This window comes from Acromyrmex echinatior, chromosome 15 (genome assembly GCF_024713525.1).
Source record: "Acromyrmex echinatior isolate Ae372 chromosome 15, ASM2471352v2, whole genome shotgun sequence".
Taxonomy (NCBI): Eukaryota; Metazoa; Arthropoda; class Insecta; order Hymenoptera; family Formicidae; genus Acromyrmex; species Acromyrmex echinatior.
Window position 1 is genome coordinate 8,964,565 of NC_141866.1, and position 14,090 is coordinate 8,978,654.

The following is a 14,090-nucleotide window of genomic DNA, read 5'->3' on the forward strand; positions in this document are numbered from 1 at the left end:
TTCACGTTGTACAATCCAGCTATTTTATCAGCATGTAATTAGATCTCTCTCATTATTTTATAAGAAAAATTGTAGAAGCAAAATATATTTTATGTTGTGTCAAATTATGATTTCTTGTACCACATAAATTTGTCTACATAATGTATATTAAAAATATTTTAACAATTTTTTTTATTGTTGCTATATATAGTGAATATATTTAGATATTTGATATGTGAAAATAGAATATTATATAACAAGTTTTTACATATTAATTTTTCAAAATAACACATGACAAAATAATTTTATAAATAAGCACTTGTATATATCCAACTTATAGCATATACATACATTTCTCAGCGAATTACCTGCATCAGGTAAGTCTTTACCTGTAGAACATCGCCATACGGTGAGTATCCGCCACGTTGCGTTTGTTTAGTCGAATTAAAATGACCACGATAATGTTTTATTTAAGAAGAATACGCTAATTAAATAATGTTATATTTTATGATTAATAATATTATATTTTATTAAAATAAGAAGTAATGCAAAAAACTAATATTAGTGGAATAAGTTATGTTAAATATATTCTCTTAGGTAGTTTTCGTACAGGAAGATGCTAAAACAATAATTTTATAATTTGTCGCGTAACTTTGTATAATCATTAATGCTTCCGTTTAATGGTATTTTCCATGTATTGTTTTATTCTTTTTATTCCATACTATTATTTTATTCCAAGCAGAACAACAAATTATTATGATATCAAAATGATGTTAAAATGACTTCAAAATGATTATAAGTTATTTTTCAATCATTTCCGATTTTAATGTCATTTTGACGTTATCGTGACTTATCTGTTTGAGTATAATCCTATATCAGTTTTCTACTTGATTCTTGTCAATGACATTTTCTGTTAGCAAGGATAGGATGAATGGTGGGATTAAATCTCGGGGATTGGTTGCGGTTTATAGTCGAGGGGATGCATCGGAGGGTGCTTTCGTAGGTATATATACTCCTGTCGGCGGCATAGCGGCTGATTCGAACTACTGAAACGTTCGCTGCTGGTATATTCAGAAGATACCAGGATATCGCGAGGGTGAAAAAGAATTTGTAAAATATTAGTGAATTTAACTCGGTCTTCAATAAAGTGAATATTTGTCTTCAATTGATTTACTATTTAATCTACTATACAAATCGCCACGAAGGTTTATTTGTTGAATGGTGAGTTCTAACTGTTCATTATATGAATTTAAAAAATTATAATTTTGATATCGTAACTGATTTAAAAAAGTGTTTGGAAAACTCTTAATAAAAATCTAACTGCAAATTTTCCGGTTATTAATCTTATTGGCGTAACTTTCATAAAATATTTGTTAAGTAATTTTTTTTGTTATTTTTTATTATTCATAAAACTGATACTAAATATATTTTATTAGCATTCTGAATGTATTCTATTATAATTATAATTTTTATTTATGTATTAATAAATTTCAATTGCAAAACAGCTACTCTAAATTAATATTAGTTTTCTTTCTATGCAGAATAAATTATAGCAAAATTATGTTATTTCTTAGTAACTTGAGATTACTCTGATATAGTTTATCAATCTTTTTAAAATTGTATATAATCAAGATAAATAGTTACAATTACTAACATATATTAAGAGATATTGTAACTTTCCGTATATGAGTATCTGGCTGATAACATTTTAATGTCTTTAATTTATTAAAGATAAAGATGTAACAAAAAAATAAATATAATACTTGAACGATAAGTGGTTATAAATTAACAGTCAGTAAAGAAGTTAAAATATTATATTAGTGTTATATATTCATTTTTGAATACCGTAAAACTAAAATGACAATATTAAGAAAAACTAAAAACCGTAGATTTATTGTATTATTGATATTAATAATTACATTGTAACATTACATATAATTTATTTGATATATTTTGTTTCTTTTACTTACTTTTAAACCTAATATTAAACGAAATATTAGGTGTTGGAATTAATTCGTAGCGTTTTTTAATGAAAGAATGTTATTTATTTCACATGAGTATTAAAAAATACATTAATGAAAGTACTTCCCATCACTTATAAAACGCTACGAATTAATTCCAACACCTAATAGTTTCAGTGACACTTCAAGTGTACTTTTTTATTTTTTATTTAAAATGACTTATTTCGATATTTATTATTTTTGCATTTTTTACACACACACACACACACATATACTTAATGTATGTACCTATTGAATTCTCTGACTAATATAACAGTCAATTAATCTTATTAATGAAACACAAGTGTTTTGTTTCAAATAACAGCGTTGTAAAGTAGAAACACATTGGCTCTTTTCAGCAAAGAAAATTGAACAGTGAGTGTTTAGTGATTTTTTTAATATAATACTTACACTTAGATTCAACGATGAACTAAAAAGAATCATGTTAAAAAATTATTGAGCGCTCACCGATCAATTTTGTTTACTAAACGCAGCTATTTTATCAATCCGGTAATCAGTCAACGTGACGAATGTGTCATCATCACAAAAGGACATACCTAAAAATCAAATTCCGTAATTGATTTGACAGCTTCGTTATCGCTGTAATCAGTCGTAGTACTCTATACGTCATATGTATGTATAATCGTATGCATTAGAATATGGCACAATGAATTTTGCATATTCAACGAAATTGACTCGCGACTCCTCTTGTCATTTCGCGTTTCGTCCGTGGCAAGTTTATCTCTTAACGAATTTATTCCAACGATTTGCAGCTGCCTGTCACTATTTGAATCGATTCCATAAGCAAATTAATACCGTTCTTTGTTATTCACAATTTAAATAATTCCATTTTCTTTTGATAAGTTATAAAAAATTTATTAAAATTGCGAGATAGAGCAGTTCAAGCTCAAAGAATTCATGAAAAGAAAAAAGTTCAAAAGATTTATATTGTATTATATTTTTATAAACTATTCTGCATTTTAAAAAATATAAAAAATATAATATCTTATAGTACAACACGATATATTTGTAAGGAACAAAGGATTTATTAACATTTCTCAAGAATTCTTCGATTGATTCTGAGAAGTTAACTATATTAATTAATTTTGCATGTTAATTGAGGAACTTCTTTCTTACAAAGCAGTCACATTGAAACGAACTCGCAGGAAAATCCGCAATGATCATCTCCAACTTGTACTTTTATTACGCATTAAAAGATTTTTGATTGTGTTTCTTTGATGTACGTCACGTATAAGACGGGAAATTTCTCCGTGGCAGAGAAAGAGGAAAACGTCATTTCTATCGTGAATTCATGATCACACATATGAATATCGAAGCTATATCATCCTAGCATTCTTTTGTACACTCCTCACCGTATCATTGCAGCAACGAGACTACTGCTTCAAACTGTTCGAAATGCGGACACGGATGAATCCTATTTGTTTCTTCTGTTGCTTGCTTGTTACCATTATCGGAATAACGATTACCTGTGCCGAGCCGGAACCCATGACTAGATTAACTAGACCACCGCAGATCTCCAACTCAAACGTTCAGCTACAGCGATACGCCGATTCGGTTAAAAATTTTTATCACATGTATGGAAAATCGAGGTAATTACATTTACGAGCATTGCCAATCGTTTCGTGATACAAATCAGTGGATAATAAGGTTACTTCAAACATAATTAGTAAATCAGTACACGATATATATATATATATATGCTCAGTAACACTATTTGACAAGAAGTGATTTACTTTTTTTAACACTAGAACATGAGAGTCACTTTCTCTAGTATTTTTTTTTTTTGGATATTGAATACAACTCTGTTTTCTAAATTGCTCCATCATGTTACAATTTTAAGAAATTTACAGTTGCAAAAAGGGCTATTTTCATATTACTACGATATGTAATGTGCTAAAAAAATTTTATCATCAAAATTAAGAATGTCATTAGAATTTTCAATTCTCTTAAAAGGATTTTTTAATAAATGTAAATAAAATTTAATGGAGCAATTTGAAAATCGGATTTGTATTCAACATTCAAAAATTGCAGAAAATGATTAATCTCATGCTAGTGTTTCTTTTGTCGAATAGTATAATAATAGCTTTTCGATTGTTACTTTACTTTATCTCAAATTAAAACAAGGTTTATATGGAATAAATAACAGATAATTATTACATGCCATTATGATAAAAGAATGCATACATGAACTTATTGAAACACTAATAATTTCAATAAGTAATTAATATTATGAATAAGATTAAAAGATTATCTTGAAATGTAAAAGAAAAGACACAAAGATAGTCTAACCGTACGTAATAATAAAAAGAATTAATCGTAGTATATATAGAAATTAAAAAATCGACCATCACATGAGCAGGCATGGCAAACGAAGTGATGCTGCGCCGTTGATGGAGCTGAATGCCACTTGGGAGACCCTGAAGATGATTCAGGATGCACAACGGCAAAACGAACAGCGAAGGCAAGAAAACATCAGACAGAACAAAGAGCAAATCCTGCTCCGCGACTTTCCGAACTTGGACGCCAACGAGTATACGTTATACGATGTTACACGATCCGGCTCTCTTTCGGACATAATTAACAAATATTATAACGATGTACAATAAACAATTTCCAAAACGTCCTTCTTTCTCTCCTAATATCGAGATTAATTTTCTCTCGATTCTGAAATAAATCAAAATTGATTATTGTTCCGCATAATCGTAATGATTATCAATATTATATTTTGCTTTTTCTTTTTTTAGTTTAAATTTCGAATATTTTGTCAATGTATAAATAAAGATGAGAGTATGCTTGAAAATGACAAATAGCGTGTCCAATGGGAATGTAATTTCATATCGAAATATACGAAAGTTGAAATTGAAAATCAATGCCTGGGATAATGCTTGAAATAAATATAATTATATAAATTATATGATATAAATTGACATAGCACATTTGTAATCCTATTTAACCTTGCATAAATACAAATACAGCTTATGCAAAATTCTTTTTTTAACGATATCTAAGACGTATGTACATAATATAGACGAATTTAAACATTTATTCTAACAAACATAGAATTTAATGTATTTAAATGATAAAAATATGAAATAATGAGAATTACTCTCATTTATTATAATAAGTAATGTTAATTAATATTGAACAATAATTTCAATAATTAACAAGTTACAATACAATGTGGCGGTACTGTTTGATAATAACGGTTCATTCTATGTATAAATAAATAATTGTAGATAAACCTTAACTTCTTATGAAGAAAAACGGAATTTTCTCTTAAAATTTATTTAACTCTAAATATTATCATATCACTAAACGCTAAATTAATTACGAAAAAAGTGAATATAATGATTTATAAGTAATTTCAATAATTTTCAAACTTGCAAACGATAAAATAAAAATTAAAATTGAAATAAAGCTTTGACAAAAATTTGTTCAGTATACGTCGTTCCTTGTTTGAAGGTGCCATAGATTCCTTTTTTTATTACCATTTTTCATTAATTATAAAGACATGATCTTCATTAAATAGAACGAACTCCACAAACAGCATCCTTCTTCCGTTTGCAAGTTTTTTGAACAGAATTAAAATAGAGTGAGTTAGGACATGATTGAACCCATGCCACGCCACCGCTACAGATACAGAATTTCTTGCAGTCATCATTCGGGAGTAGCACTGCATAATCAGAGTCTTCTTCTGGACAAGTACCAATACAAGTAGATGGATCGAGATTGTCATATGTTGCGCGTTCATTATTTTCAATAGTCAGAGTTTTCATCGAATCGTCATTGTTGACCGTTTTATCAATCATGAAAATGCTATCTTGATTGTACGAACGTACCCCACAAACGGCCTGCTTCTTTTTCTTACAGATCTTTTGAACAGAATCAAAATAAAGTGGGTCAGGGCATGATTGAACCCATGCCACGCCACCGCTACACATACAGAATTTTTTGCAGTCATCGTTCGGGAGTAGCACTGCATTACCAGGGTCTTCTTCTGGACAAGTACCAATACAAGTAGATGGATCGAGATTGTCATACGTTGTGCGTTCATTATTTTCAGTGGTCAGAGTTTTCATCGAATCGTCATTGTCGACTGTTTTATCAATCATGAAAATGCTATCTTGATTGTATGAACGTACCCCACAAACGGCCTGCTTCTTTTTCTTACAGATCTTTTGAACAGAATCAAAATAAAGTGGGTCAGGACATGATTGAACCCATGCCACGCCACCGCTACACATACAGAATTTTTTGCAGTCATCGTTCGGGAGTAGCACTGCATTACCAGGGTCTTCTTCTGGACAAGTACCAATACAAGTAGACGGATCGAGATTGTCATACGTTGCGCGTTCATTATTTTCAATAGTCAGAGTTTTCATCGAACCGTCATTATCAAACGTTTTATCAATCTTGAAAGAGCTATCTTGATTGTATAAGCGTATCCCACAAACGGCATCCTTCTTTTTCTTACAAATCTTTTCAACAGAATCAAAATAGAGAGGCTCAGGACATGATTGAACCCATGCCACGCCACCACTACACATACAGAATTTCTTGCAGTCATCGTTCGGGAGTAGCACTGCATAATCAGGGTCTTCTTCTGGACAAGTACCAATACAAGTAGATGGATCGAGATTGTCATACGTTGTGCGTTCATTATTTTCAGTGATCAGAGTTTTCATCGAATCGTCATTGTCGACTGTTTTATCAATCATGAAAATGCTATCTTGATTGTATGAACGTACCCCACAAACGGCCTGCTTCTTTTTCTTACAGATCTTTTGAACAGAATCAAAATAAAGTGGGTCAGGGCATGATTGAACCCATGCCACGCCACCGCTACACATACAGAATTTTTTGCAGTCATCGTTCGGGAGTAACACTGCATTACCAGGATCTTCTTCTGGACAAGTACCAATACAAGTAGATGGATCGAGATTGTCATACGTTGCGCGTTCATTATTTTCAATAGTCAGAGTTTTCATCGAACCGTCATTATCAAACGTTTTATCAATCTTGAAAGAGCTATCTTGATTGTATCTTGAGCGTATCCCACAAACGGCATCCTTCTTTTTCTTACAAATCTTTTCAACAGAATCAAAATAGAGAGGCTCAGGACATGATTGAACCCATGCCACGCCACCGCTACACATACAGAATTTCTTGCAGTCATCGTTCGGGAGTAGCACTGCATAATCAGGGTCTTCTTCTGGACAAGTACCGATGCAAGTAGATGGATCAAGATCATTGAAAGATTGATAATTTGAGAAATATAATTTAGACCAAGTGTTATCATGTGTCTTGTGATAGTGATTTTTCTCTTCGCTCGAATTATTTTCGTCGATCACTTTATTAAATGTAAAAAATCGATTTGTGTAACGATTTACGGCACAAATAGCATTTCTCTCTAATTTGCAAACGTTATCTACAAAATCAAAGTAAAATGACTTAGGACATGACTGGATCCATATCATACCTCTGCTACATACACAGAACTTTCTGCAATCCAAATTTGGAAGCAAAACCGCATAATCATAGTCTTCATCGAAACAAGTTCCTATGCAGGTAGATACGTCTTGGTGGGAGTGAAGCCTAGACCAAGAATTGTGTATTTCGCGTTCATCATTCATCTCTTGAACTTCTATCTTTTTGTTCTCATTGACTTGTTTATCTATCACAATAATTCTTTTTCGGTTAAACGTACGTACTGCACAAACAGCTTCTTTCTTCTCTTTACATCTTTTATGTATTGAGTCAAAGTAAAGAGACTTAGGGCACGATTGGATCCACATGAAACCATTGTTACATAAACAAAATTTCTTACAATCCGTGTGTGGATATAACACTGCACACTTGGAGTTAGAACAAATACCGATGCAAGTAGTCGGATTGAAATTACGGAAGTGTGGCCATAAGTAGTTATGTCTTCTACGTTTATTATCCTCTCTCAGAAATTCCATCGAATCGTCGTCCTCGTCATCCTCTCTGTTAATCGTAATTGCATGATATTGTTTGAATGAATTTGTTGCGCAAACGGCATGTCTTTTTTGTCTACAGACCTTTTCCACAGAATGAAAGTAAAGTGACCTAGGACATAATTGAACGTATGTTAAACCCTTACGGCATATACAGAACTTCCTGCAGTCCTTATGCGGAAGTAACTCTTCATAGTCGTTATCTTCTTCAGGACAAATGCCGATGCATGTAGACGGATCGACATTATAGAAACGCCGCTTATACCAAGGATTGTCATATAATTCACGTTCGTTATAATCCTTTTCGCTTAGAGATACCGAATTGTCGTCAAATATTCTGTCGACCATCAATGAGCGTACCGCACAAACAGCATCCTTCTTTCGTTTACAGGCCTTATCTATAGAATCAAAATAAAGTAATTCAGGACATAGCTGAACATATGTTGTGCCATTGCTACACAAACAAAATTTCTTGCAGTTATCGTTTGGAAGTAGCACTGTATGTTCAGGATCTTCTTCAAAACAAGTACCGATACAAGAAGATGGATCGAGAGATGTTTCATGTTCATCGTCGTCGTTTTCATCGGTTAGAGGTTGCAACGAATCGTCATTATTAACCGTTTTATCAATCTTGAAAGAGCTATCTTGATTGTATAAGCGTATCCCACAAACGGCATCCTTCTTTTTCTTACAAATCTTTTCAACAGAATCAAAATAGAGAGGCTCAGGACACGATTGAATCCATGCTACGCCACCGCTACACATACAGAATTTCTTGCAATCGTCGTTTGGAAGTAACACTGCATAATCAGGATCTTCTTCTGGACAAGTACCAATACAAGTAAATGGATCGAGATTTTGAACTATTTTATCAATCTTTTTAATATTATTTTTGTCATGTGTTACTTTGCAGACATAATTCTCTGGGAAATCGCAAACTTTCAGAATAGGATTAAAAACGAGATTCGGAGAACATTTTTTAAGTATGCCGACGCCATTCTCGCAGACATAATACAAATTACAGTCGGTCTCATGAGGAATATTGGTGGTTTCTGTTATTGTTTCGCACTTGATTGGTGTTGATGTACTGGGTATGTTTCCTTCAACGTTGCAGACGACGTTTTCCGGATAATCGCATACTCGAAGCTTTGGATTAAAGTATAAATTTCTAGGACATGTTTTCAAGATCTTCTCACCATTGTTGCACTTGTAGTAAAACCTACAGTCATTTTCATGAGGTATTTCATTATTTTCGTCGTAACATTTACTTGAATCAGGGATGGTAGGAAACGAACTTCGAGGAATCGTTGTTGTGAAATCATTGCATTTACCTTTAATCGGCACATCACAAATCTGACGAACATAATCATAATGTAGACCATCCGAACAATCTCGAAGGATCTGTTTTCCGTCAATACACTCATAATATTGTGTGCAATTGCACTCATGAGGCAACAGGACTTGTTGCATGGAATCGGGAGGACAAATATTTAAGGTTACTGTCGGGTGTATAGGTTGTGGCTTAGGTGTACTTAGATCACATTTCTTTTGCGGATAATCGCACATCTGTATAGTAACGTTGAAATGAAGTCCTTCAAAGCAGTATTGTAAAACTTTTTCACCTTCAGAGCATAAATAATACTCAGTGCAACTATTTTCATGATTGAACGCTCTGCCGTTTGGAGAACATTTATTGTTAATGTCGTAATCGTTAATTTGGATGTCGTGAGATGAAAATTGTGAGATACATTTCACTTTGATGCTCCAATCGCAAACATCTGTTGCGTCATCAAAGTACATGTTGATTGGACATGTTCGTAATACCTTGTCGCCTTCCACGCACTCGTAATACTGATTGCATAGACATGGATGAGGAAGTCGTACTTTTTCAGTTGATCCCTTAGGAGGACACGTTGTGCGGGGTTCATCGATAATTTCCGTAGTTGATGATGTTGTAAATATTGATGTAGACGTTGTCGAAATTGTATCAGCAACACATTTGGCTTCAATTGGATCATTACAAATTTGCCAAACGGGATCAAAATGTAGACGATTTGGACAAAATCGAAGAAATTTCTTTCCATCAATGCATTCATAATATTGTGTGCATTCACATTCGTGAGGCAAAAATACTTCCTGTACGGAATCTGAAGGAGGGCAAATATCCAAATTGATTCTTGGCGAGGATCTGTTCAGATCGCAACTCTTTTGCGGATAGTCGCATATTTGGATGGTCATGTTGAAGTGAAGTCCCTCCATACACTGTCTTAAAATTTTCTCACCGTTGGAGCATAAATAATAGGCAGAGCAATCGGTGTCATGTTGAAATGCTCTGCCTTCTGGAGCGCATGTAGTATTATAGTCATCAATGTCGGAGGTTAAAATGTTAAAGGTTGGAATCGGTCGAATACATTTTACTATTGAAGTCCAATCGCAAATCTCTCTCATGTAATCAAAATGCTTACCGATCGGACATGTTTGTAATATCTTTTCACCATCTATGCAGTCGTAATATCGGTTGCATAGACATGGATGAGCAATCCGTGCTTCTTCCGTTGATCCCTTTGGAGGACATTTATTACGGGGTTCATTGGGATTTTTTGTTGTGGTTTCTGTTGTAATTGTTGGGGTTGTAATCGTTATTTCTTTTGTAGTCGTTTTTGTTGGAGTCGTTGTAGTCGGAGTTGTAGTCGTAGGTGTCGTAGTCGTTGGAGTCGTAGTCGTTGGAGTCGTAGTCGTTGGAGTCGTAGTCGTTGGAGTCGTAGTCGTTGGAGTCGTAGTCGTTGGAGTCGTAGTCGTTGGAGTCGTAGTCGTTGGAGTCGTAGTCGTTGGAGTCGTAGTCGTTGGAGTCGTAGTCGTTGGAGTCGTAGTCGTTGGAGTCGTAGTCGTTGGAGTCGTAGTCGTTGGAGTCGTAGTCGTTGGAGTCGTAGTCGTTGGAGTCGTAGTCGTTGGAGTCATAGTCGTTGGAGAAGGAACTATAGGTGACAAAGTACTTCTGTGTCCACAGTTTACGTTTTCCGAGTAATCACATTCACCGATCACTGGATTGAATAATAAATTGCTTTCGCATCTTACCCAATTCGTACCTCTTATGCCGTTAGCACACCAATAATAGTAATCGCATATAATTTCATGAGGAATTTTGTAGTTCTTATCATTTGGTTCGCAACTCGAAGCAACTGGATCTGAGTTTGTCGGCAATGAGTAATTAAACGGTGGCGAAATCGATGATGGATTTGACTTATCCGTATTTAGCGGAGAGTTTTTACAATTTACATTTTCCGGATAATCACATACACGAAGCAATGAATTAAATAATAAATTACGGTCGCATTTCTGAGAGATGGGACTTACCCAACCATTGAAACACAAATAGTAATGATCGCACATAGTTTCATGGGGAAGCATGTGTGTTCTGTTGTCAGATTTACAAGAATTCACTGAAGGTGTCGGAAAATTCGGTATTGAGGTCGTCGGCGTTGTTGGTGTCGGAGAACTCGATGTTAAAGTACTCGGTATCGCTGTTGTAGTTGTTGGAGAACTTGGTGTCGGAGTCGTCGGCGTTGGAGAACTCGATGTCGAGGTCGTCGGCGTTGTCGGCGTCGGAGAACTCGGTGTCGGAGTAGTCGATGTCGAAGAACTTAGTGTCGGAGTCGTTGGCGTTGGAGAACTGGATGTCGGAGTCGTCGGTATTGGAGAGCTCGGTGTCGAGGTCGTCGGCGTTGTCGGTGTCGGAGAACTCGATGTTAAAGTACTCGGTATCGCTGTTGTAGTTGTTGGAGAACTTGATGTCGGAGTCGTCGGCGTTGGAGAACTCGATGTCGAGGTCGTCGGCATTGTCGACGTCGAAGAACTCGATGTTGGGGTCGTCGGCGTTGGAGAACTCGGTGTCGGAGTAGTCGATGTCGAAGAACTTAGTGTCGGCGTTGTCGGCGTCGGAGAACTCGTTGTTGGGGTCGTCGGCGTTGGAGAACTCGGTGTCGGAGTTGTCGATGTTGAAGTACTCGGTGTCGCTGTTGTAGGTGTTGGAGAACTTGGTGTCGGAGTCGTCGGCGTCGGAGAAATCGTGATATTTGGTGTAATTATTGTTGTCGGAATACTTGATGTAGTTGTCGAATTCAATGACGGTGTCTGACATCCTGCATTCCAGGGCCAATCGCATACTTGAAGTTTGGGATTGAAGTGCAATTTATTACCATTCTCATCCATGAAAGGGCAATCTATTGGCTTTCCTTTTATTCCCAGGTGACAACTGTAGAATTTTGTACAGTCACTTTCATGGGGTATAAAAACTGTCTCATTTTGTTGATTGGTCTCGGGACATTTTGTTGGAATATCAGCTAGTGATCCATTAAGGACAATACCCAATGTGACCACTAAAATGGCCACTAAGTATATACCTAAAATTCGAATCGATATATTTATATATACATATATACATATAATGTTAGTTATTTTTTAAACTCAATAATCTTTTTAACTTCAATTATTAAATTTGGAAAATAATATTTTACCCAAATAATCAAATTTATAAATACTTTTCACATAATTTAATGAAAGAATGGAATATTTATAAGGTAATCATATAATGATAAAAAATATTTTTAACTTGTATATTCTACGAATAAAATGGTCATTAAATATGTGCGTAAAGTTCAAAATGATATGTATAATGATATGTCAATAATTTATGAAATCAATTTCAGTAATTAAATTTGTAAAATAATGTTTTATTCGTAATGATAAAAATATTTTAAACTTGCATATATCTAAGTGCAAAATGATCATTAGTATCTGCTTAAAATTCAAATCTATATATATATATATATATAATATTATTTGAAATCAATATAATATATTAACAATATATATAATGTTAATTGAAATTAACTCAGTAAATTTGAAAAATAACATTTTATTAAATTTATAAGTACTTTGTATATAAAATTCAATTAAAAAATGGAAAATTTACAAAGTAACTATGATAAAAATATTTTAAGCTTGTAAGTATCTACTATATTATTTTACGTTTCTTCACTGATATTTACTCACAATCAAACACAATTACTCGCACTGCACTTTTTTTCTCTTTTTTTTTGCGTGCCCAAATAATTATTTTGCCACTCAACAGTTATCCAATTTATCAAATAATTCTTCTGTTTGCTTCTATTTTATCACTTCATCGGAATTCCGTCAATTGCAAACACTCACCTTTCATCGTGGAAAATCCATTCGCTAAATGAAGAGACGAGTATCTATTTCTTCACTTATTAAATTGTTAACTGACGAATTCGTCTTTATGAAATGAGTTTTATATAAGCGCACGACGCGTTATCGCATAGTATATGCTTATCATATCTAACATTTGATAGAACCCTTCTCTTATAAAAGTTACTTAAGCAGGTGCAAAAATATATTTATACGCATCAATTGCAGGGTGCCAATTAAATAAACGCGGAAAGCTGCAAACATTCGTATAGAGGATAGAAATTTTATTTTATTAAATTCGCTCATCACAGTGGAAATGAGAGTGTAATAATCTTAAAGTAATAAAAAATATAAAAATGTTAACTTTTTATGGAAATATTGAAACGATATTAAAATTAAATACACAAAAATTACAAGTTTCTGAACTTTGCTTAAAAATTCAATTTCTTTGATTTTTGTAAAAAAGTTAAAAAAAATTTATTTATTAATTACTCTCAAAATACATTCTATCTGAAATAATATGCTTTTATAGCGATTATATACATAATTTCTAGAAATATCTCTAATAAACTTCTTCTGAAATACATTGATTTCGATCGTAACTTTTTGCATTTTACGATTAAACTGTGTAATTTTTCGATAACTAAGTAACATAATAAATTAGCATACACACACACAACTCGCGATTTTAGTTTTAGAATTTTCTTAAAACAGCTTTATTTTAAAATTTTAGCTTCAGATTTAGTTGCAAAGAGTTAGGAAAATTAAAAAATTGTAATAAATGATACCTCTTAACGTTTATAAAACATCGTGAGTTGAGACACATATTATTTTCGAGAGAAAAGAGATAGTTGGTTAAAAATTCTGATTCTAATAATTTATTTTATTTTATTTTCAAATAATC

The 14,090-nt window shown here is 33.3% G+C and overlaps 2 protein-coding genes across 3 annotated transcripts in view; one reads left to right on the plus strand and one right to left on the minus strand.

Moving 5' to 3' along the window:
• The window catches only part of NPF (neuropeptide F), a 61,021-nt gene extending 56,155 nt beyond the window's left edge, over window positions 1-4,866 (plus strand). The window contains exons 1-3 of one of the 2 annotated variants that reach the window (XM_011055383.2): window positions 1,016-1,200; window positions 3,366-3,589; window positions 4,360-4,866. In XM_011055383.2, coding sequence (XP_011053685.1) covers window positions 1,198-1,200; window positions 3,366-3,589; window positions 4,360-4,606 — 474 coding nt within the window. In that variant the 5' untranslated portion in view covers window positions 1,016-1,197 and the 3' untranslated portion in view covers window positions 4,607-4,866. Of the gene's footprint in view, window positions 1-1,015; window positions 1,201-3,365; window positions 3,590-4,359 lie in introns of those variants that run through there. The other variant, XM_011055385.2, reaches the window with a different exon arrangement.
• Window positions 4,867-4,879: 13 nt separating this feature from the next.
• On the minus strand, window positions 4,880-14,077 carry LOC105145656 (uncharacterized). The gene is made up of 2 exons (XM_011055374.2): window positions 13,190-14,077; window positions 4,880-12,378 (listed from the first exon to the last, which is right to left on the minus strand). Exons 1-2 carry the CDS (start codon window positions 13,194-13,196, stop codon window positions 5,522-5,524), a joined length of 6,864 nt encoding a protein of 2,287 aa, XP_011053676.2. The 5' UTR covers window positions 13,197-14,077; the 3' UTR covers window positions 4,880-5,521.
• Between the last annotated feature and the right edge of the window lie 13 nt (window positions 14,078-14,090).